The sequence below is a fragment of the Lissotriton helveticus genome, chromosome 4_1 (genome assembly GCF_964261635.1).
Source record: "Lissotriton helveticus chromosome 4_1, aLisHel1.1, whole genome shotgun sequence".
Taxonomy (NCBI): domain Eukaryota; kingdom Metazoa; phylum Chordata; class Amphibia; order Caudata; family Salamandridae; genus Lissotriton; species Lissotriton helveticus.
Window position 1 is genome coordinate 256584349 of NC_136063.1, and position 24616 is coordinate 256608964.

General features: G+C 44.9%; 1 protein-coding gene across 1 annotated transcript in view; it reads left to right on the plus strand.

Moving 5' to 3' along the window:
• Window positions 1-24616, plus strand: part of KCNQ3 (potassium voltage-gated channel subfamily Q member 3) — an 855832-nt gene that overhangs the window by 732557 nt on the left and 98659 nt on the right. The window contains exon 10 of the mRNA XM_078685552.1: window positions 2569-2771. Coding sequence (XP_078541678.1) covers window positions 2569-2771 — 203 coding nt within the window. The remainder of the gene's footprint in view (window positions 1-2568; window positions 2772-24616) is intronic.

Genomic DNA, 24616 nt, shown 5'->3' on the forward strand with positions numbered 1-24616 from the left:
GCAGAGAGCAAGGCAGGTAGGGCCTGGGTAAATCAACCTCGGCTTCAAAGAGAGCAGGACAGTAAGGGATCCCAGCAAGACCTACCCCCATTCCTGTAGCCCCCAGCCAGATGACAGCCCCAGAAATGGAAATCGCAGCAGGTCTGGAGGAGGAGTGTTATTGAACATGAGTACGTTGATTTAGTCAGGTCTTGCTCCCACAGAGACGGATTCATCTTGAATTTTAAAGTGGAGTGCTTTGTGGGACAAGAATATGCCACATTTTGGAGGAAGCTGTCATGCATTAGGGTGGCACCCTGCACCTCATTGGACAGGGGCGCCTCCCTGTTTTCCCCCCAGATCATTGAATAGCAACTCAGATCTGCTGCCTGAAACTACAAGGAGTAGAAAGATAGTCCTGCTCGTATCCTGGTCTGCACCCCAAAGGATTTAACTCTGAAGTACTCCTCCTGCTGCACCTTGGGGCCTACAGCTCTGAGGACATTACTTTGCTTAAAAAATGATTGGGGGTGGACTGAAAGCAAAAGAATAACAGAGCATCCCCGCACCATCTTCCTCAAGAAGTCCTCAGCTTGGAGGTTGTCCAGTGGACTTTTAACGGTTGGGCCAGGTGCATTGTGGGAATTGTAGTCCCAAACGTCCGTGGACCGTCTCAGAGTTTCTAGACCCTTGGATTTGTGTTTTGGACAGTTTGAATCCTCAAGAAGTCCTTCAGGAAGAAGTTTCAGAAGTTTGGAGCAACTTTTGGAAAAAGCTCCATAAGTGAATTGACCCAGCGTCGAGAGTCAAGCTGACTACGTCCAACCACGACCTGGCCTGGATTTCAAGTTTGTCCAGCTGAAAGTTCTGGAGCTCAAGGCTTTTAGAAGTTGACCAGGAGCTCCCGCTGAACTAAGCCAGCTAACCCGCTGTGAATCCGGGGTGACGAAGTGCCTTGCTCACCGTTGAGAGAAAATCTCCAGAAAAATTTCTAACTATGAAGGTTACATTTTGACCAGGGACTCCCACTTAGTGTATCTGACCAGAGCTCCATCGCAGTCAGCCTCAAACTTTGACTTTGTCCTGGTCAAGCGCGACCAGATGTCCCAATATATTGAGACCTTGACTGGATCTTATATTGTGTTGGTGGGCTTATTGCTAGTGGTAGGTGCATACTTAACCCTACTAATAATACACCTTCCAAAATATTGTTATTAATAATGATGCAAAAAAATCCATTATCAGACACAGGATGGATGTTTAGTCTGGAAATAAAGAGCCATATGTAAAGATTTTAAGGTTAGCGATTTCCTAATCCCGATTCTCTGTGGATTGCTAATAGGAAATCACTGTCCCTAATGTATGAAATTCTTTTGGGTCACAAATTGATCTGCCTCATGAATATTAATGAGGAAGTTCGCAGTTTGTGACCCATTGGGAACAGCAGCTATCACAGGGGTGGTGGCCTTCTGGGGTCATCAAGCTACCATTTCTGTGATTGCTTGTTAAGAAAGCAACATTTTTTAATGCAGCCAGCTTTCCGCCCTTAACCCCTTCGATGCTCATGACGAGCTCAGCTCATCATGAGTTACGCCTGTCGTACGCTCATGACGAGCTGAGCTCGTCATGATACGCGGGTTTTCGTAAATGTCAGCGCACAGCGGGAAAACCCGCAGCGCGCATGTAGTTAAAGAAAAATGGGATACGTGTAAAAAGAAAAGATGACACTTTGAAGTTTCAATTTGGACCACTTCCTGCTCTTCAAAATATATTTTTTCCATTCTCAAATGGAGGGAATTCCCTTGGGACCCCTTCCTATTTGCAAATGGGATATCACTTCCTTCAAGAAGTTAGTAAAATATGAATATTTTACGACCGTAATTCGGTTGCAAAACATTCATACATCCCACTACATGATGTAGTGTTTGGAAGAGACGTTCTAAACACGCTCCTTCCAAATACCGAATCGCAAACACATTGGAATTCGGTAATGTGTAACCAAATCCCAATTTGTGTTTTTTACATATGTAAAATAATTTTTGGGTGGGAAAGGGCACAAATGGGTCTTTTTCTAACCACCAAAAAGGTTTGTGAATATAGCTACTATTCTTCATTAAATGATTATCAGATTAATACAAGACTAACCATTTAAACACTCAAGGGCTGATTCACAAAAGCATTTATGAGTACGTAAAATCGTACTCTAGTTTTACTCTTTTACGTATTCTTACACGCCTCTGTGAATCAACCCTAAAATGTTGAACTCCCTATGAGAAAAAGTACACATAAGGCAAAGTCCTGTCTATTATTACTAACTGTAATGAAGATTCTCTGAAGTCACACATTTTTTCCCATTTCATATGCTTTGGGGCCAATTCACAAAGGCGTATGTTATAGTGTTACAGGAGTACTGCTTTACGTGCTCCAAAATGCCTTCATGAATAGGCGCTTTACACTTTTTAACATTACTTGGCAACTTGCAATTTACCTGGCTGCATGTGCATCTCTGGTTTAAAATGCAGAAGGACCTATCCTGGGTGCATGTTTTATGAAACTCAGAGGAAAAGTAATTCTTTGGTTGTTTTGCAGTCAAAAATGGAATCTTTTGGACCGGGTTCGACTGTCCAATCCCCGCGGAAGCAGCCCCAAGGGGAAAAGCTTCTCTCCACTGAACATTGATGGCATTGAAGAGAGCCCGTCCAAGGAGCCCAAAAATGTTGCTTTGACCAACAAGGAGCGTTTCCGGACTGCCCTTCGTATGAAGGCCTACGCTTTCTGGCAGAGCTCTGAAGGTAACGTTTCCTTTCCTCTATTTATTGTTCAATGGTTTTTATTTTGCATCTTGAAAATGTGGGTCTTATTCACAAAGATATTTGCGTCCCTAAGAGGTGCAATGCCTTGCAAATGCCGTAATTATGACTACATATTCAAGTCAGTGACTCACTAATTGACTCACTAATCGAGCAGGGGCCGTATTACGTATTGGCATTGTTTGCTCCCGGCACACGTTTGAAAAGGTGCACCGGGTGCAAATAATGCCAATGCGCCCCATTATGGTGAATGCGTTGCCCTCAGTGCAGCTGCAAATTCGCGCTGCCCCCAGGGCAATGCATTGATGTGAAAAGAAGGAACAGACGCTCCTTGTTTTCACAGCGCAGGTTGCACCCGGCTGCACTTTCAAAAGTGTTTAGAGATCCCCTTGCAGATGAGTGCAGTGAGTGACTGTACCCACCTGCAAGGGGATGTCTGGGTGGTCCATGGGACCCCTTTACCCCCGGCAGACGGCTGCTGTCAGGACAGTACACCACCTTTTAAAAGGCACACTGTCAGTGCGCCTCCTGAGTGCTTCTTTGACTCTGCGCCCGCATCTGTAATATGGCACGGGTGCAGAGTCAAAGGAATTCTCTCATTTGCATAGGGCACGCCCCTATGCAAATGATGAACACCATCTGTTGATAGCTCTGGCGCTTTAAGTGTGCCAGTGCTATTGGTATTATAGAAGGGGACACACCAGAGTCTGCGCCCCCTTCTATAATACCAAAGTGCCCCGTTGCGCCCCTAGGGCAGCTATGTAATACGGCCCCAGGTGCACTCGTCATTGGATTTATGAAATATCTCCTATTTTACCAACATGTAGGAATTTTCTGTGTGAGTTCTTAGCGTCGTCGTCGATGGAGGGTAAGGGATTTCTTCACGATGTGAAAAATGTCCCCTGTGGAGGAAACAGAGGGAAAAAATGAGCAAGTTTAGATTCTCTTGCACATGACATGTCTGTATGTATAAATATGTCTTTTTCCCAGTTACATATGTAGAAATATATATATATATATATATATATATATATATATATATATATATATATATATATATATATATATATATATATATATATATCAAACAACAAGAGTTTGCCATATGAGAGTTCCTGTAAATCTGTTATATTGCCACACCGAAAAGAGTTGAACATTTGCTTCAGAGAAAACTTTTAACTTTCTCAGCAGTTCCATTTTGGATCAAACACCTTAAGATTATAGATATTGTATAGATATTGGAGTTCCGTTTCGTGCACATTATAGATAAGATGATGACATCATGCTCTCTTTAGCCTTTTATCTTCCTGAGGATAAATAAGGGCTGCCAATTTCATATTTGTAATTTTGTATGCAAATATATCTTATTCTTCATCTTTTTTTTTTTTTTTATTTCTTTTTATTGTTGCATCAGGGATATCACCTCTACAGAAAAAGACAGGCAGACGGCAGGGTGTCAACATTCCGCCCTATCCGCCAGTAACGCAACTTTTCTTTTTAATTACAGCATGTCATACCCTGCAGTAGCAGATTTTGCTTTTAAACTAGCAAGAGCGAGAAAAAATAAAAAGAAACCCAACAGAATCCTCGGAACAGCCACCCGCCAACCCCTCTCTCCCTCCCCCTACCTCATGGTCCCCTCCCTCTCCCGATGTATCTCACCCGTCAATCCCGCACACAAGAACAGGTATTAAAGTACTCGTATAGTACTTATGAGTCCCCACTGTGCATACCATCCCGTCCCGGTGTTCCCCAACCACTTTATACTAGTCCACACGGTCTCAATCTAGTCCATGGAATTGTCTCAACTTAGCCCATACTCTCCTGAATTTTTTGGGGCAGCCCCTTGCGCGATAAGTAACTCTCTCCGCCGCCATGTACAGATCCAATCCCCTCCGCCATTCTTCCATACTCGGTTTTTTGGGTGCTCCCCAGCATCGTGCGATATCTCTTTTCGCCACCACTAAGGCCAGTACTAGAAAGATAGTCAAGGGGCGGGGTAGGTCCACTTCTGTGATCATACCCAACAATGCCAATCTAGGGTCACGTGGTAAGGCCACCTCCACTACATTCTCCAGTTCCAGGAACACCTCCTCCCAGTATTCTTGAATTATTTCACACCCCCATATTGTATGGAAGAAATCACCTGTGTGTCGACGGCATCTAAGGCATGTTGTGTCTGGTATCCTACCCATTTTAAAGAGTCGCACCCTGTCAAAGTAGGATCTGTGGAGTATTTTAAATTGTATGAGGCGGAGTCTTGACTTAATAGCCACCTCACGGGGGTGCATGAGGGCGAGGTCCCAGTCTAAATCCTCCATGTCTCCCACATCCACCTCCCATCTATCTCGTAGGGCTTGTAGGTCACCCAGCATATTGTTGGTTAGAGTCTTGTACGTCAGGGATATTGCCCCACCCTGCATCTGTTCCTGCAGCAGTCTACCCTCCAGTGGTGTATATTCTGGGATATCTGCAAGTGTAGTGTTTTGTGTTCTCCATGCGTGTTTCAGTTGTAGGTATTTGTAGTACTGGGTGGTGTGTAGGCCAAATTCTGCTCTGAGCGCCTGGAAGGTTTTTAATTCCCCTCTTGCTATCACGTCTCCTACAGTGGAGATGCCTATGTCATCCCATCTCCTAAAACCTTTCAGCTTATTCAGCTCTCCTAGCCACTTACAGCACCACAGTGGTGTCTGTCGGGTGATCCTCTTGTCCCAACCCATTCTTTTTGTCGCTCTGCGCCACGCCGTTAACGTTATCCTAGTGGCGGGAAGGAATTGCTGGCCTACCGTCTCCCCATAGAGGTAATGTAGTATAGATTTGCGTGACCATTGAGACCTCTCCAGCGCATAGGTGGGGTGATCGGCCGCCGCATGCAGCCACTCGTTAATCGGGGCGAGGTGTTCCGCCCAATAGTATGCCTCCAGGTTGGGAAGCGAGATTCCCCCGCTATATTGGTGTCGCTGCAGCGTGGTGAGGGCTACACGAGGTTGTTTTCCCAGCCACAGGAAGGTGCGCAGGTCCGCATGTATTTTAGTCAAAGTCGCCAACGGTAGGGGATAATACTCATTCTGGAGTGCATAGAGAAATTTGGGCAGTAGGACCATTTTATACAGGGTGGCGCGACCCAATAGGGTGAGTGGGAGCTGTCTCCATCTGTCCATTTCCGACTTTGTTTCTACCATTATTCGGGCTATATTCGCAGTGAAGGAGCGTTCCTTGTCTAGCGTTATATATACGCCAAGGTATTGGAAGCCGTCTTGAGTGTGAATAAGCAGCTCTGGAAGGCACTCATTCCGCTCCTTGCCTTGTGGGTCATAAAGGACCGATTTGTGCCAATTGATCGTGTGTCCCGCCCTCGCCCGAAGTTGCCTAGCTCTCCGAATAGTGCTGGTATAGTCCTGTCCGGGTCCGTCACGAACAATAGCACGTCATCGGCATACAGAGATATCTTTTCCTGCGTTTCGTCAGTGTTACCCCACCTAAAACCTCTGATATCCTGATTCTGCCTAATCCGCACCGCTAAGATTTCAATCGTAAGGGTAAACAGGAGGGGGGACAATGGGCAGCCCTGACGCGTACCCCTACCAATGGGGAATTCACGGGACAACCTTCCATTGACTCGCACTCTTGCTCTCGGGTTGGAGTACAGGAGCCAAACCCATTGCATGTATTTGGGTCCAATCCCAAAACGTCTGAGGGTCTCCATCAGGAAGGGCCAGTGGACTGCGTCGAATGCCTTCTCCGCATCCAGGGAGAGAAACCAGTGGGGTTCACTTCTCTCGCGGACCTCCTGCAACCAGTTATGAGTACGACGGAGATTCAATTTGGTCGCCCTATCCGGAAGGAATCCGGATTGGTCCATATGCACCAACTCCGTAATCACCTGCCGTAGCTGCCGAGCCAGGACAGTGGCCAGAATTTTCGTCTCCGTATTTAGGAGGGAGATTGGGCGGTAGGAGGAGCAGTCATTTCTGGGTTTGCCCTTTTTGTAGATTGGGATAATAGTGGCCAAGGCTAAATCTGTCGGGAGACTCCCCTCATGGTATGCGTCTGTGAATAGGGTCTTCATGTGTCGCTGTAACAGATCCGCCGTTCGTTTAAAGAATTCTGCCGGGAAGCCATTGGGCCCGGGAGTCTTCCCCGGTTTCAACGCCGTTACAGCTTCAGAGATTTCCTCCAACGTCAAATCCGCCTCCAGGGCTGCATAAGCCTCCGCGTACAATGTCGGCAACTCCATATCACATAAGTAGCGTTGGGCGTCATCACTTTCGCCCAGGTCCCTGGCCCTGTAAAAGTCCTCGTAATAGGCCGCAAAGGCCTCTGCTATGTCTCCATCTGTGTTTACCCGTCTGTTCCCCGTTGACGAGATCTGATCCACCCATCTCGCTGCACTCTCCCTCCTACTCAGCCAGGCTAAAAGTTTGCCCGACTTGTCACCTACATCGTATAGCCGGTGCAATGTTGCCAATGCCTGAGTGCGCGCTTCATCCGTGACTAATTCCCTGTATCGTCTCTGTGCATCAATCAATTTCCTGAGGCTGGTCTCGCCCTTCTGTTGGTGGTACTCCGCTTCTAAATTTAAAATGGATACCTCTTCACTCTCTATCTGACCCTGACGAGTCCTCCTAGCGTCTCCCAGCCTACTTTGAATGCGGTCTCTCAGGACTGGTTTCATTGCCTCCCAGAGGGTAACTCCGGAGTCCACCGATCCCTCATTTTCGGCCATGTATACCCGTATGTCCGCATGCACGCCCTTAAGTATTTCCGGTGTTTGGATGTCCCATGCCGCTAATCGCCATTGCGTCTGCCTCTCCCTTCTCCCTCGTCCCAGGTGTACTAATAGCGGGGAGTGGTCGGAGATCCCCCGTGCCTTGTATTCTGCTAGGTCTCCGACCGCGATTTCCTGCCTGGACACAAAAATATAATCTAACCTGGAGAAGACCTTGTGTGCCCCCGAGTAAAAGGAATATGCTTCGTGTGTTGGATGGAGCCATCGCCATACGTCAGTGAGGCCGATGGTATTCATTTGCCGGGCTAGGGCTGTTGTGGACCCTACTGAGCGGGAAGTCCCCGATCTATCTTGTGTGGTGCACATGACGTCATTAGAGTCCCCCCCCCACTACCTGAGTCGTGTCAGCTGTGTCTAGTAGGATAGTAGCAACCGCCTTCAGTGTGCAAGACTGTAGCTTGGGGGGGCGTACACTGATAGTATCGTGAACCTATGTCTTCTCCACAACCCCTGGACTCCCGCGTATGTGCACTGTGGGTCTAACCAAGTGTGTGTAATCGTGAATGGCGTCGATTTTTTTATGAGGATCGCCACCCCCCTGGAGTCCGCCGTGTATCCTGCATGTGCCAGGACAGTATATCGTCCTCGCGCAATAAATGCGCACTGATTCCCTCTAAGGTGTGTTTCCTGGAGGAGGACGATGTCCGGTGCCAGTCGTTTGAGGTACTCACTAACTAAACCTCTTTTAACTTTTGACCCCAGGCCATTTACATTCCATGTTAGCACCGTGACTCCTGTGTCACCCGTGGGTGGGGCGTCTAATGTACTTGCCATTGTGTTGCTCTGAGTCTTCCCCGGGTGGGACCTTGACGTAGGGACGTCACCAGCTGCGGGATGGCATGTCTCTGCTGTTCCTTAACAGGTTCCCCTCTCCCCCCCATAACCTTTGTAGACCCCAACAGGGGGCAATACAAGAACCAACTTCCCTCCGCCCCCCCCCTCCCCACCTCCCTCCCCTTCCAGTTGCATCCCAACCTGGGCCTGAACCATCCAAGGGAGAAGGTCTGTCGCCCTCCCACACATCCCTCCCCACGCTAAACAAGAACCAACACTAAGAACTTAAAGAACGATAGGGGGTGTGTGTCAACTTGCTTGCTCCGTTTCGCCAAGCCGCTATCTCCTCCGATCCCTATTCAGCCATGTTGAGTCCTGAGTGTCCATATTCATCTCTTGGCCTGAAGAATCCTGTTCCAATTGCTGGATCACCGTGACCAGCGGATGTACCGAATTGTCCATTGGTATGTCTTCTCCTCCTCCGGACATGCGGACCTCCGAGTCCTCCACCTCATCACCTTCGGAGCGGGTTCCGTTCCTCAGGCAGCTGAATCTCGAGCCCGCCACCGAGTCATTGCCCGGGGACGTCGACCTGTTCCCTCTCTCACCCTCCTTGTCTCATGTGCGGTATGGTGTTGCCGGGGCTTTCTTCTGCATCCTCTGCGCGCCCTTTCGCTGTGGTTTCGGCACCTCCCAGAGCGGCCCCTCTCGTATTGTCTTGTCCAGCGCAGCTCGGCCTGCCGCCTCTCTACTATTCAGAATGGGTCTCTCTTCGAGCCATTGCCACACATCCTCAGCTTCAAGCCCTGAGGCACCTGTCACCGGCAGATGTCGGTGGCGGTCCTCTGGTGCCTCGAATGTATCCATGACGAGACAGCATGTATCAACTATCTCGCCATGCAACCTAAGGTCTTGAGGGAGCACTCCCTCAAGCTCCTTGCACCTGACATGGGATTTGATTGCGGTTGCAAGGAAGGTCCCACAAGTTCTATGAAGCAGTGAACCTCATATTTGGGCAGCCAATTCCTGTTGGCATGCCTTTGGGACGGGCCCCCACTGGTCCTCCACCGTCAGTTTCACCTCCGGCTCCATTTGGGCCCCTTAGATCCATGGATGGATAGATCAGGAACACAATATTAACCAAGGGGGGGTCAGAGGGAAAGTTTAACGACCACAATGCTACGTCCCTCAAGACTACTAGAAACCAACTTACGAGTAGCATTAAGTCAAAACCCTCTCAGTGAGGGTTGGATGGATGCGTGTGCTGATAGCAAAATCATTCATGGGGCACCTTTAAGTTGTTTATAGTGTTCCCATCAGAGTTCCATCCTGTACCGCCCTACATCATTTGGGAATGTCACCAGTAGTACACCAGGAAAGATCCAATGTACGATTTGGCACAGCGTTAGCCTAGTAGGGATTAATTACCCAATGGATGTTATATAGCAGATAGGAATCAAAAATGTGTGTGCTGTTTTGTGAAATCCCACGGTCTTCTCATCAGGAGAATCGAAGGTGATATTTAACTTATTTGATTTCCCTTATATGTTTATGCACTAATTAAGCAGTAGCATTGTAGGTCCTGACGAAGCAGTAAGTGACCCCGGGGCACAGATAAAACTGCAGAAACATGTCGACCATGACCATGTAAACTGTCTAGGTAGTTATTTGCTGACACTACCTTCTGCACTGTTTTTAGATAGTGGGAGCAGAAGGTTCTATTAAATTCATTTTCCTTCTTCTACCCCTTTTTAAACCACCACTTTTGAAAAATTCTTTATTTTCTACACTAATTAGCACTGCTTACCAGTTTACATCCTGATTCCTATCTGCTATATAACATCCATTGGGTAATTAATCCCTACTAGGCTAACGCTGTGCCAAATCGTACATTGGGTCTTTCCTGGTGTACTACTGGTGACATTCCCAAATGATGTAGGGCGGTACAGGATGGAATTCTGATGGGAACACTATAAACAACTTAAAGGTGCCCCATGAATGATTTTGCTATCAGCACACGCATCCATCCAACCCTCACTGAGAGGGTTTTGACTTAATGCTACTCGTTAGTTGGTTTCTAGATCAGGACCACCGCTGGATATTCCACCTCAACCTTCCCCGGTGAGAGTACCAGTGGTGCCGGCACCATCATCATTCCTCATTCTCATTCCTGACTCTGATATGGAGCTGGATGGGTGTCGTCCGAGAGCCATGCCTTCTAGGCCGGAGCCCGAGCCATATTTACATGGGCTGGGACTCAGGCAGGCTAAGGAAGGGTCGTTGGACCCTGAAGAATACCAGACCCTGTACCCCAACATGAATTGGCGGACACCAAGGGACTGGCCACCTCTGCGGATACTGGCATGCTTTTTCCCCCCTACCGTGGCTACGGAGGAGAGGACTTCTTTGGTGGTGCAATGGGCGGCCGACCCTCAGTGTTAGTCAAGACTAACGTCTTGACGAAGGTGCTTCATGCAGGAGGGAGCCCCCGCAGGACTGCTTCTTCCATTTAATAAAGCCCTCACAGATGTCGTGCTGGGGACTTGATCCAAACTCTGCATAGGGGCTCCTGTGAAAATGACGATTGCCCGCAGGCGCCGCCCCTCCCTAGGGGACCTTAACTACCTCCCGCAACACTCTACCTCGAAAAGCTTGATGATCCAAACTTCCACCTCCAGTGTATCATCCCACCAGTTAGGGAATCCAAGAGGCTGGATACCTTAGGAAAGAAAGCGTTTTCTTCCACCAGCCTGGCACTGCAGTCTGTGAACACTGCATGCCTGTTGGGTTGTTACTCCTTTATCCTGTGGGATTTGGTTGCACAGGTGCTGCCCATGGTCCTAGAGGAGACACCGGCCATACTCTCCCAAGCTATGTTTGGTGGGAGAGATGCAGTGAAGTTCATGTTTCAATGTGAGCTGGACATGACCAACTCACTGGGTAAAGTAGTTTCTTCATTAGTGACCTTAAGATGCCACACCTGGTGGAGAACAACTGGCCTTTCTAGGGATGTCTAAGTGTTGCATATGCACATGCTCTGTGAAGTCATCCGCCTCTTCAGTGACAAGGTGGATTCAGTGCTGGAGCGCATCAAGGATAGCAGAGCTGCAGCCAAGTCCTTTGGCATGTGCATGGTGCCTTGCCAACCCCAGTCACCCTTTCGGTCCTTTTGTGGCCACAGAAGGGGCTTCCAGTCACGTCTGTACCAGCTCAGCCACCACAGTGCGCAAGCTTCCCAGCCTCTGCGTAGCGAATTATGCGGTAGCCACAGACCCTGGGTGTTAGATAGCAGAGGTTGGGTCAGTCCAATGCTCCAATAGCAGTCTCCAAAGGCCTTTAGTTTACCCACTTATCATCATGGGCACCCACTGGGAGGCAGGATACGTCATCACCTGCCCCTCTGGAGGTCTGTAGCATCAGACCACTGGGTTCTTCAGACTGTCTGACGGGGGTACACTCTCCCCTTCGTGACTACCCCTCCATCTATGCCACCCACATGCGACAGGCAGATGGAGGACCATCTCTCCTTGCACAGCCAGGAAGTGACAGCTCTCTTCACCAAGGATGCTGACTCCAGAAGTAGGTCATGGTTGTTATTCCCACTATTTTCTGTTGCCAAAGATGGATGGGGGCCTTTATCCTATCTAGACATGCAATCTCTCAATTTCTTCATCAAGAAGGAGAAGTGAAAAATGCTTACTCAAGTCCTTTCTGCACAGCAACTGGGTGATAGCATTGGACTTGCAGGACCCATACATCCACATTCCTGTCCATAGTGGGCCATGAGCACTTTCAGTTCGCTGTGCTTCATTTTTGCCTTACCAGTGCCTTTCGGGTTTTCGCCAAGGTGACGGCAGTGGTTCTAGCCCATCAGTGGCGATCGGAGGTGCTATTCTTCCCCTATCTCGACGGCTGGCTGTTGAAGGCGGGTGTTGTGCCTGAGTTTTCATACTTTCCAGTTGCTCAGCCAGAGTGAATGTTCTGTCTATGTGGAATGTTAGAGTATGTGATGTCAGAGAGTTCAGAATGTGAGTGTGCATGTGTGTCTGTGGAATGACAGTTGATGAGTGTGGGCTGAGCAACAACATCAGCTCCTGGTGGGGCCTTTACTAGTATCTTATTTATCTACCTTCTTAATTAAATAAAGATACTACAAGAAAGTATAAGGACTTTGCATCATTTCATTACCACATTTTGGCGACGTTGGAGAACCTGAAAAGAACCTACAGCGTGCAGACAGAAACAGAAAGAAACAACCTACAAAATAGAAAACTACAGAAAAGAACTCACATCTGTAAAGTGAGACCGTGTTAAAGGAGCCTACTTTGAAGAAGAGAAACACCTTAATCAAGGAGTCTACATGTAACGGAACTGGGAACCCACAACCTTTAAAGACAACACAAGGTAAAGACTTTACTACATTTTAAAGCATGTCTGGCAATACAAGACCCCACCAGTGACCCCATACCGGTCGCCCTTAAAGTCCAGATCGCCTTAATATCAATTACAAGTACAAGCTTTAAACTCTTTGTGTTTGAGAAACTTTGAACTTTGAAGCAGTGTCAATCTGTCTAAAATACTCTAATACCTTGAACATTTTCAAATCAGACAGCACTGCTCAAGCGTGTTATGTATGGCTCACCTGGACCACAGCACGTTTGAAACTGCACACCTGCCAAATGGACTAGAATTGTCCGTCTGACCTTCGTTTTCAAAAAGGACTGCATGTCATTTTCTATGCAATGATAAATGCGCCGTAGATGTCAGCTGTATATTCCAAGAAATCTGACAGTTGTGTTTTCGTGGCTTTTGGGACTGTTTCTTTTCAAGCTGTTTAAAAGCTGTCAACAGTTAAATGGAAAAGAAAACTACATGCCTTTCACATATATGCATTCAAGGAACTGGTTTAAAATTTTGATCCTTCGCTTTTGGAGTCTGTCTGTTTTCAAGCGTTTTGAAAGCAGTTGTTAGTTAAAATGTAAAGAAAGCTGCGTGCCTTTCACAGTTATTCGAGACGTTCGCCTCACTTTGTGATCAAGCTTGCATGAGGTGTCAGTAACGAGGCACAGTTAATGGTTCATATCTCAGTGATTCACACGTTTGTTTTACAAGAAACCATTATTTTCAACAGCACATTTCAACCGACAACTTTCTATTTAAACATTGCACGAGGAGCGCAGAAGAGCCTACCTTCGCCTCTGCCTCTTGTGACGCAGCCTTTCTCATCATACAGACACGTACGTCCTAAGCTGCGCAAGCATTTCCAGAACCTCCCGGCCTTACGTCAAAAGACGTGCCACCATCTTGGAAAGTCACGTCCTCACTACAATCCGAGAATGAGGAAATGCCTGCTGTTCATGTTTTTGTCCATAAAGTCAAATTACTCATATCTTGCGGAAGAAATATAGAGGTTGCCTGCATTCAAATTCATACTTATGCTGGACCACATTATTTACTGCATGTATACCTCAGCGCTCTGCCACTCATGTTTTCGTTCTCTGAAAGTATTTCAGTACTGTGTTTCTCCAGTGATGGCAGCGGTGACTTCCGTTTGGGGACATGAAAATGCAGTCTTCTCCTTGCAGGACACTGGATTTAAAGGTACTAATTAGTTAATTTTGCTACAGTTCGCTACGTTCACCTGAGCATCATTGTGCATATATCACTCGGGAGCAGGCATCGAGCTCCGGTGCTCACTAAAAAGTGAATAAGAACGAAAGCTCGTAATTTGGAAATGCCACAATGTCATTACTTAATCTATTTGAAACTGTTTTGCCTTTAATGTTTTTCCCATGTCTGTTCAGAGTTTCTTGTGGGACATGAGAATGCTGGCGACTGTGCATGGGATTACACCATGTATGAGTTATTCATGGATTTATTTAGCCCGAGATTTTCTGTAATAACAGCAGTGTTTTAAATTGACCCACTGTTTTTACATACATGAGATGTCTGCCAGGGTGTTTTAGGACACACGTATATGTTACATCGTTTTTTGATCGTGCTTGAGATGTTTACTAAGTGCTCTAATTACTTACTTCTGTTCATGAGTTGACTCAAGTGTTTTGCATCACTCATTACATACATGATGCATGGGAGGGGTTTAGTGCGTCCCTCATTGCTTTACTATTTTTGCTTTTCTTTGAATGACTGTTAGGAAGGACAGTATATCAACAAGTCACTTCCCCTTGTGCGTGGTTACATCATTTTATGGTTATGCATGGGATGCCTACTTAGTGCTCCCATTACTTTCCTTTATTCTTAAGATGGATAGATGACTGTTTAGTGTACCAGTGTATTTTATTGATGACTATAGATAGGTCACTTCACTTTGGTGGTTACTTCCTCTTTATGGTCGTGCGTGAGATGCTAATTTAGTACTCTCATTACTTTCAATGGTTCTTGAGTAGACTAAGTAATTACTTAAGTCACTCATTACACAGTCTGTCAACAGTTCACTTCACCTTGTGAGTGGTTGCATCGTTTTACAGTTATGCATTACATGCTTACTAAGTGCTTTTATTACTTCCTTTTGTTCATGAGATGAATTTCATATGATTCGAAGTCACTCATTACATACATAGTGCATAAAAAAAAAAAAAGGGGTTTATTACGCCCTTCATTACGTTGTTGTTTTGCATTCTTTATAGATTGTTAGGTCTAGGTATAGGTCGTCCCAGAGACGTACTTTTGTTGATGTTTCCCTGTCACGCCGTGAGGGTGCACCCTTTCTGCCTCAGTCTGACCTGGCCAGTCAATCTTTGGTTTCTTGGACTTTCTTTGTTGTATGTTAGCGTGGTGGGGTGTTAGTATTTTCCTATTGCCTCTGGGCGGTTTCTCCTTGTGTTTGACGAAAGGAGAAGGTGGTGGTTATTGTCCTGGTTTGCGTGTGTGCTAGTTATGTATTTTGTGTTTACTTGGCGGGTTTGCATGATTTGTAATTATTTGTTAGTTTGCGTGTTTTGCGTGAGTGAATGTTATTTCCTGACTTCATAAAAAATTTTAAAATGATGCCATGGAAAATGAAGGTCAACAAATAATTTTAAACAATGCCATTTACTACTCGATGCTAACCTGAAAATACCGTTTGACTAGCCCTCCGCTCTGATCCTTTTCCCTCTTTGCCACTTTCAAATATGGTGACGTTTTAGAATCTTTCTGTGACTCAGTGGAGGAGCGAAGTCCTGTATTCGTCACCCTTCGACATTCCGATTTACATAACGTGACGTGGAGCGTTTCTATTTCCTACCTATTTCCATGGCTGCACTGTTATGATACTTCCTGATTCGACTGTGCAGCATGTCCTAAATTGTGGAAACGGTGACATCAGCTGTCTTCATGTTCGTCATGGGACTATCAGAACATTCTCTTCAATAGTGCAGTACGTTCTTCGATTTCATGGTAACAATTTTGAGCGTTGCTACCATCATCTGACTAATTTGTGTACAAGTTTACAGCCAACTTTAAGAAATGTCTTTACTTTAATTTACAGATATGTTTAGTGATCTTCCTACGTGAATGTTGTTTTATAAAGTTTATAGATTACTCGTAATATACTTGAGGTTATTTATTCAAGTTATGATGAATCTGTATTATATTAGCAATTAGCAATTTTAGAGTTACACCACAACCATAGTTACAAGTCCTACTTTTTGCAGTTATATATACTATGTTTTGCGCATTTATTTATATTTTCTCCATCTCGAAAGTGGGCGTTTAGTACGTAGTATGTTTTGATTTGGCCAATCTAAACATATTCAGAAGTACTTATACCTTTTAAATTTATTTTAACCCTGCTTCACCCTTCAAGCATGTTCTTTTGATGTTTTCAATTAAGCGCAAGCACTAAGAGTGTGTGGTATCAGATTAGTTATTACTCAACAAGTATAATAGAGCAACTTTAATATTTAGTTAATACGAGTGTTTAAACACAATATGTTTCAACTTCTTTAAGTGTTATACGGCACTGGTTTATGATGCAATACAACTGGTAAAACGCGATATGCTTCAATTTCTCTAAGTATTATACAGCACAAGTATTTGGTGCATTACAAGTATTAAAGTAAGTTATTCTTTAATTTCTTAGATGTTTAATGCAATTACAAGTATTAAAGTAAGTTATTCTTTAATTTCTTAGATGTTTAATGCAATGAGGTATTTACCCTATGTTTTACATTTTAAGCCTGTTCATGTTTGCATTACTTACTTTCTTCAAGGGAAGGAGATGTGTTCCATTTACATTGTTTCATTGTCATCTACTTATTTCCTCTCTTCTCATTCTGTTCTCCTTTGATGATTTGAACTGTACATTTATTTGCAAATGTTATCTCTCTAAATTTATAATTCTGTTTTTTCCTCTGAAGGAAAGGGGATATGTTTGTTTCCTCTCTTCTCATTCTGTTCTCCTTTGATGATTTGAACTGTACATTTATTTGCAAATGTTATCTCTCTAAATTTATAATTCTGTTTTTTCCTCTGAAGGAAAGGGGATATGTTGTGCCTGAGTTTTCATACTTTCCAGTTGCTCAGCCAGAGTGAATGTTCTGTCTATGTGGAATGTTAGAGTATGTGATGTCAGAGAGTTCAGAATGTGAGTGTGCATGTGTGTCTGTGGAATGACAGTTGATGAGTGTGGGCTGAGCAACAACATCAGCTCCTGGTGGGGCCTTTACTAGTATCTTATTTATCTACCTTCTTAATTAAATAAAGATACTACAAGAAAGTATAAGGACTTTGCATCATTTCATTACCACATTGGGCTCGCCCCAGGCTATCATCTCCAAACTATGGCCGACCTCCTGCATTCTCTGGGGTATATAATATCAACATGCCAAAGTCACAACTGACTACCTCTGAGATGCCCCCTTTCATCGGAGTGTTCTAGACAAGGTGCAGTGTCGGTCCAAGATATTCAGGCCATGATACCGATATTTCAGTCTATCCTGGATTTCGATGAGACTGATGCTTTAGCTGCTAGGTCTCATGGTCTCCTACATCCTTTTTGTGACACATGGCGACTGGCATATGCAGGCTCTGCAGTGGGACCTGAAGTTCCAGTGGGCGCAGCGTCAAGGGAATCTCCCCAACATGATCCAAATCTCAGAAGGAACTGCAAACAAACTGCACTGGTAAGTAACAAACCACGATTTGGTCATCGGCAGATCCCTCTCCCTTCCCAAACCAGATTTGACAGTGGTGACAGATCTGTCACTCCTGGGATGGGGTGGTCATCTGGGAGAGGTGGAGATCAGAGAACCCTGGAGATCTGAGGCCTCTGGTCGTGGGCAGACTCTGGACTCCACATCAAGTTACTGGAGCTCTGAGCAAACCGGCTGGCATTAAAACCCTTTATGCCCTCAAGGGAATGCTAGCGCAGGTGTTCATGGACAACGCCACAGCCAGGTGGTACTGCAACAAACATGGCAGGGTGGAGTCATAGACTATTTGTCAAAAGGTCCTGCATCTCTGGCATGGCTGGAATGTCAGGGCATGTCCCTGGTGGTTCAACACCTGGCGAGTTCTATGAATGCCAGGGCAGATGAACCCAGCCGAAGATGCCTAGCGGATCATATGTAGCGCCTCCATCCGGAGGTGATGCAAGGTCTCTTTCAGAAGTTAGGAGAGCCTTGGTTAGATCTGGTCACCACTTCCAAGAATGCCGTATGTCAGTGGTATTGCGCACTGGAGTTTCCAAGGCGACTCTCACTCGCAGGCGATTTTCTTCTCATATGAAGGCAGGCCTCTTGTACGCCTTTCTGCCCATACCACTCCTGCCCAGAGTTCTCAATAAGATCAGGAAAGACCGGGCCTAAGTAATCCATGTAACTCCAGACTGGGCTTAGAGAGTTTGGTATCACAAACTGTTGAGCATGGACATTGATCCTCCTATCAGGCTGCCTCTTTGGGAGGACCTTCTTTCACAGCAGCAAGGGAGGGTTCTCCACCCAAACCTGTTAATTGTCTGCCTTCATACGGGGATAGTGAAAAGTGACAGTTGACAGCTTTCAACCTTCTGCCCAAAGTCTGCACAGTTAGCTTGGCAGCTAGTTGACCCTCCACTAAGACTGAATACGCCTGCCGTATCGGCATGTTTATGACATGGTGAGTAGAGAAACAAATTGACCCTTTTTCTGCTCCCCTCTCTCAGGTCCTTCTCTTTATCTTTATTGCGTAGAAGGACTCTGCTCTGAGTACCCTAAATGGCTATCTTTCTGCCATCTCAGCCATTCTGCCGTTGCCTGATGAGTCATCCTCTTCAAATTCCTTGATGTAAATAGGTTCTTCAAAGGCTTGCAACACGTGTTTCCACCCTCGTCCTTCATCATGCCTCAGTGGGACCTTTAATCCGCTCTTATTTTTTTTGATGTGCTCTCCCTTTGAGCCATTGCACAATTGTTCTCTCAGGCTCCTTACCATCAAGAAGGAATTCCAGGTGTCAGTGAGCTTCGGGCTTTGTCATCCAAGCATCCATACCTGAACATCTACTCAGATAACCTGGTTTTTCACACTAGAGCTCTCTTTCTGCTGAAAATTATCACTCCCTTTCTTGTAGGCCAGCACTTAAACTTGCCTACTTTCTACACTTCCCTACATCCCTATAAGGAAGAGGAGCGACTTCGCCATCTGGACCCAAAAAGAGCATTGTCATTTGGTGGATGACCATCTCTTTGTGGCGTGTATGGGAGCAAAGTACGGAAAGGCTGTGCAGAAACAGACCATCGCCTGATGGATCGTGCTCTGTATTAAAATCTGCTATGCACTAGCCAAGAAGCTCCCCCCTGAGGAATGGGACTCCATGTGCCAATGTAGTGGTCGTAGCCTTGGCTCTGGCCAAGAAGCAACCCACTGATTACTTGCATGTACATTCCACCAGAGCCAAGTGTACAACCACTACAGTAGCATGTGGAGTCCCACTCCTGCCCATCAGCCAGGCAGCAATGTGGGCCTCTATGCACACATTCACAAAGCAGTACTGTCTGGACAGTCAGGTGCATCGGGATGGGCTCTTCGTGGAAGTATTGCTTGGGTATCTATTCTAATGTAAGGAATCTGCAGCTAGAAGTTTCTATTAGATGAACAAGTTTCTTACCTTCAGTAACGCCTCATCTGGTAGGGACTTTATCTGTCCGCAGATTCCTTACCAACCCACACAACCTTCCTGGTCTGCAAACTGATTTCTAGGATCAAGGCTTTCCCCTTTCAGGGCCCTCAACTGGAACATCAGGGCCCTAGTATCCACACCAATTGTCAGTGTTCTTCACGGCTCTGCGTTCCTTTTGTGGAAAGTCAAAAAAATAAACTGATGTCAGCGCACTGGGGTGATGCCTATATTGGCACTGTGCATGTCACTTCCGGCGCGGACGACACCAACGACACCACCCGTACTAAACAATGCCACCGACTGGTGCACAGGGCTAAGCCTTGCGAAAAATGTCCGGATCCAGTCTGATGCCTGTGGATAATTCTGATGTAAGAAATCTGCATCTAGACAAAGTCTCTACCAGATAAGGCATAACCAATTGGAAGTGATTTGTTCAACAGGCGATACTATCACCTAAATTGATGGTTCTCAGTTTACTGACCTCAAATGATTGGAAAACTTGAATCAGCATTGCTGGGATTCAGACTTGTATTTTACAGATCTCTGCGTAGGTTACTGCATATCTTTCCGAGCCATTAGTATCAATCTTATAACATTGATAATAAAAAAACATTAATAATAAAAAATATATGGTCTGTAGTGTAGTACATACTACATGGAAGCTGTATAACTCGTCACTCGGAATGTTCCTGTGTCACCGATGGCTACATTGTTGTGTTTAGAGTGGGAGTGTCAGTTTGCTACTTGCTACTTAACTGATGACTGTGCTGGGAAGCTTCTGAAGTGCATGTTTTCAAACTACTTCAGGCAGTTTTGTGATTCCTTCCATAAGCAGTAGAACAGACTCCACAAGTTGTTGATGAGCTGTTCCCTAGTTTTGAACTAAAGTGCCTACATTTCCAGTAGGCACTTAGTTCATGCATTCTTCTAAGCACCCATATCAACTAAGCAGAAGCATGAATTAATTCTGGATCAGCTGGTGAGCGCGCTGAGTGTAAGGATAAAATTTAAAGGAATCCTTGCATACTGTTTACTTTCTGCTGTGGAGTGTTCAGTTTCTGACCAGAGATTAATTCGGTTTGGATACATTTAACTCTGATAGTAAATTTGATGTAGTTTTATACTAACTTTTGGCCAGTTTATTAGAATGTTTTAGTTACTTGTGCTCACTGCATCAATGCAAACACATTGCCTCTTTCCATTCATCATATCCATTCATATATTCCCACACGCTCACTGCATCAATGCAAACACATTTCCTCTTTCCATTCATCATATCCATTCATATATTCCCACATGCAACACCATGCATTCCCAGGCATCACATGCACATTTCTTCGCATTGTGTTTGTTGATAAGCAAGGAGCGCCCGGTGTGATATGTATAGTATTACTCGCTGCCTGCATCACCTGACCGTTTGCAAGGATCCTTGAAATGTGCCCCGCAATGCATCCCTGCATCAATTGATCATTTTCTAGGATCCCAGGAAAATGTACGTATGATGCCACGCATTTCCCCATCACGTAAATGTCGACCAACTGAATAAAATATTGATTGGAACAGGGCTACATCTACAATGTATAGAGTTTGAGAAGCTTAATTTGAGCAGTGCATTAAATTCAGTCACCACTGCATTTCTTGGACTTCATGTAACTACCGTTCTACAAGTCAAAACTATTATTTAACTTCAATCAAGGATTACAATGTATTTATTTATGAGTTTTATATAACGCTAGCTAGACCAGAGCACTTTACAGGTTATGTGATTACATTTAAAAGAGGTATGTGGGAGAATTCATATTAGTCAAAGTTAAAGAACAATCGAGCATTAAGTGGTTACAATGTCATGGAAGTAAATTGCAAGGATGTACTGGGGAATGGCACTCGAGACAGAATAGGAGACTGAAAGAGTCATGTAACCATCTTCATGGAACCAGTCAATGAAGGAAAAACAGAGCAGCTTGTGCTTGTTCAACAGTGTGCTGAAGTATTTGTTAAGCAGTAGAGATTTAAGGTCCCGTTGGAAGGAAGGAAAAGAGGGGTTGGATCGAAGATCCAAGGGGAGAAAGTTCCCGACCTTAGGAGCACTTCCTGAGAAGGAGTGTGCCTGGAATGATTTCTTCATCAGATTAGGATGAATGAGAAGAAGAGACATGGAAGATCTCAGAGCCCAGACTCTTGCTGCTCTTCACATTTTGGATTCTAGGTATTTGAGGATTTTTGTATGAAGGGCTTTGTGGGGGACACAGGCTGTCTTAAAGATGTATCTTCCTTCGATGGAAAACCAGGACATTGCCATAGTCATGTTTTGAGATGACAAGTGATTACTCTACGGTCTTAAGATAGTCTGGGGTAATAAACAGTTTGATTTTCCTGAGATGTCTGGGTGTGCAGAGCACTCCTTTGGCTGAGCTGTTGACATGCTCCTTCATTTACATGTTTTTGTTCAGGGTGATACCCAAGTACTTGACATAGTTAGAAAGTGAGTGTGAGTGGTTTAGTGCGTTCACATTCTTGATCTGTTCTTGGATAGGTAAAGGATTGTTTTTTGGGGAGAAGAGTAGTAGTTCTATCTTTTTCGGAGTTCGGTTTAAGGTAATTGGTGTTTAGCCAGGCTTATATCTTAGTTAGTGTGATGTTCAGATGTTGGAGGTCAATGAGTGATTTTATTTTGTATTAGAGTTGTGTGTCATCGGCTAATAGGTCATATTTGACCCCTGCTTTGTTTAAAATACCAGTGAGCGGATCCATGAAGAAAGAGGATGAGCCTTGAGCTACACCTTGTGTAACTGGTGCAGGTTTGGAGAGACAGCTATTAATTTTTATTTATTGACAGCGATGTTGCAGATAGGACGTGAACCATCTCAGGACTGTATAATTGATACCAGTGTGTTTTTGAGAGTCTCAAGAAAATCTGAATGATTTACTGTATCAAATACCACAGTTAAGTCAAGTATAATTAGGAGGCAGTTGTCGCCTACATCTAAGGATCTGTGACTGTCATAAAAAATATGGAGCACAGCAGTTTCAGTGTTTGAAAGTGTCGTGGAGGAAGAATTCCTCTATATGTCGGTTGAGGTGATGCATGACACACTTCTTCAATGTTTTGGCTAGAAAGGGAAGGTTGGTGATGGGTCTGAGGTTAATGAGGTTGTTGGAGTCAGCTCCTGTTTTTTTTTAGAATGTGTGTTACTTGGATTATTTGCAGGGATTCAGGGGCATAGCCTGATGAAAAAGGGGTGTTGATGATATTGGTCCAAAACAGGGAGATGATATGGTTGGGTGGGCAATCATTTCTGCTCTGCTGATGGAGTTTGCATCTTTAAACACGTTGCTCTATCGGTGAGAAGGCTGCCAGTTCCAAATGGACGTGCACACAAGGTTTGCAGAGCCAAAGACAAATAAGTCCCATCTATTTTCATGCTTTTGTGATGCCTGACTACCATTCAGCATCGGTGATGTAGCCGCTTTGAAAAACATGACTTCGGAGAGGTTTACTTTGTTGTGAATACCACACACTCACACTTTAAGTGAAACACCGTGCACATGTCAAGCCCCTTGTTACGAATGATCGGTCTCCTAACATTCACTGGTCCTGATGAGGCCTTTGAAATTGCACAGCCTGAAACGCATCAACTCTATTTGATTCGGAGAAGCCAACCAAAAAGGAACTTTTATAATTGCTTATTTTGGGTAAGTGTGTAAGTGGACACAAAGAAAGAGAGTGCTACCTCTAAGGTGGATGGTGGACTTTCAAAAGAATACATATAACCTCCACTGATATATTATTTCAGAACTGTATACTCGATAGGTTAACAATGACAATTGAAGATATTTTTTATGTTTTGTGAATAGATATGGTTTGTGTTTTAAAGTTCACATATGAATTGTGTTGTAAGGTTATTGTTGCAAAGTCATCCTGTGACCTGGGCACCCTCCAATCTTTTGCTGACTGGTATTGGTGGTAACTGACTCTGACTGGCCATGGGCTCTGCCTAACCAGGCCCAGGGCCAGTGCTATGTTGAAGACACATGTAGAATACAGTGAAAACACATAGATACACTAGGATACACTATGGGTTAGGGAATCCCTATGATTGGCATGACCTCCCCTATAAGGTCCTGGTACATATAGGACAGGGGCATTGAAACTACCTTCAAGTCCCTAGTTTAGAATAGGGCAGTAGTTTAGAGACCAGCAGCCTTTTTTGCATTTGCATGTGTGCACTGCTGGAGCCTGAGGTCAGTTTAAAATCAGCCAGTGTTGCAGGACAGCTTTTAAAAGGTAAATTGAGCACACGCTTGATGTTTGTGTTTGGGGCACTTAAAAATAAACTACAATGTTTGGGCATGGTAGGTGCCCTCAAGGTCTCCTGAGGGATCAGGCACTTATAAGGTACTTATGAAGAGAATCCTTATAAAAAAGGTTTTTATATGCCCTGGGGTTAGTGAAATTGCACATTTCACTACCCACATTGTAGTAAAGTACTTCCCAAAATCGACTTTTGTGCTATGAGCACTGTGGAATGAGATCTGCAATATTTTGATATATATTCAGAACTCCTAAAGTCTTTCCTGGGTGTTCCAGGGGTGGGTCCTGTAAGTATAAGAAGAGCCCTTATAAAAACCGATTTATAGGCCCTGGTATTGGAGAAATTGTCCAGTTAATTTTTCCATTGCAGATCCCCAGCCCATAGGTTAACATTGGAAGAGGTTATTAGTTAATAACTGGAGAAAGAAAACTCCTAAAACTAAAACTAAAACTAGGATCAAAGGACTCAGTAGAATCGTAATGATAAATTCAACAATATGGTATTGTTGAATTTCTTCTAAAATGTACACACAAGACATTATAGGACTTTCTTGTCTGTAGGCCAAAATTCAGCCCTGTAGTGTTCTGCCCTGACTGGTCAGAGATAAGTGGGTGAGTCTAGCTGCTTTGAAGATTTGATAAATGAACCCTAGGGTTAGGAAGCCTCTCTGGGAGAAGATGTTGCTGGACGTAGGAATGCCAGAGCCAGGGGGATGGGTAGTAAATAATGCTCTTCAAGGGAAGGAGGAGACAAGCTACAGAAAACAGTTTTCATTTATATCTCTCCACTTTGCCTCACAACCAGATGGGTGTATTAAGGAGGAATTCCCAAATGTAAGTGGAGTGGACCTAGC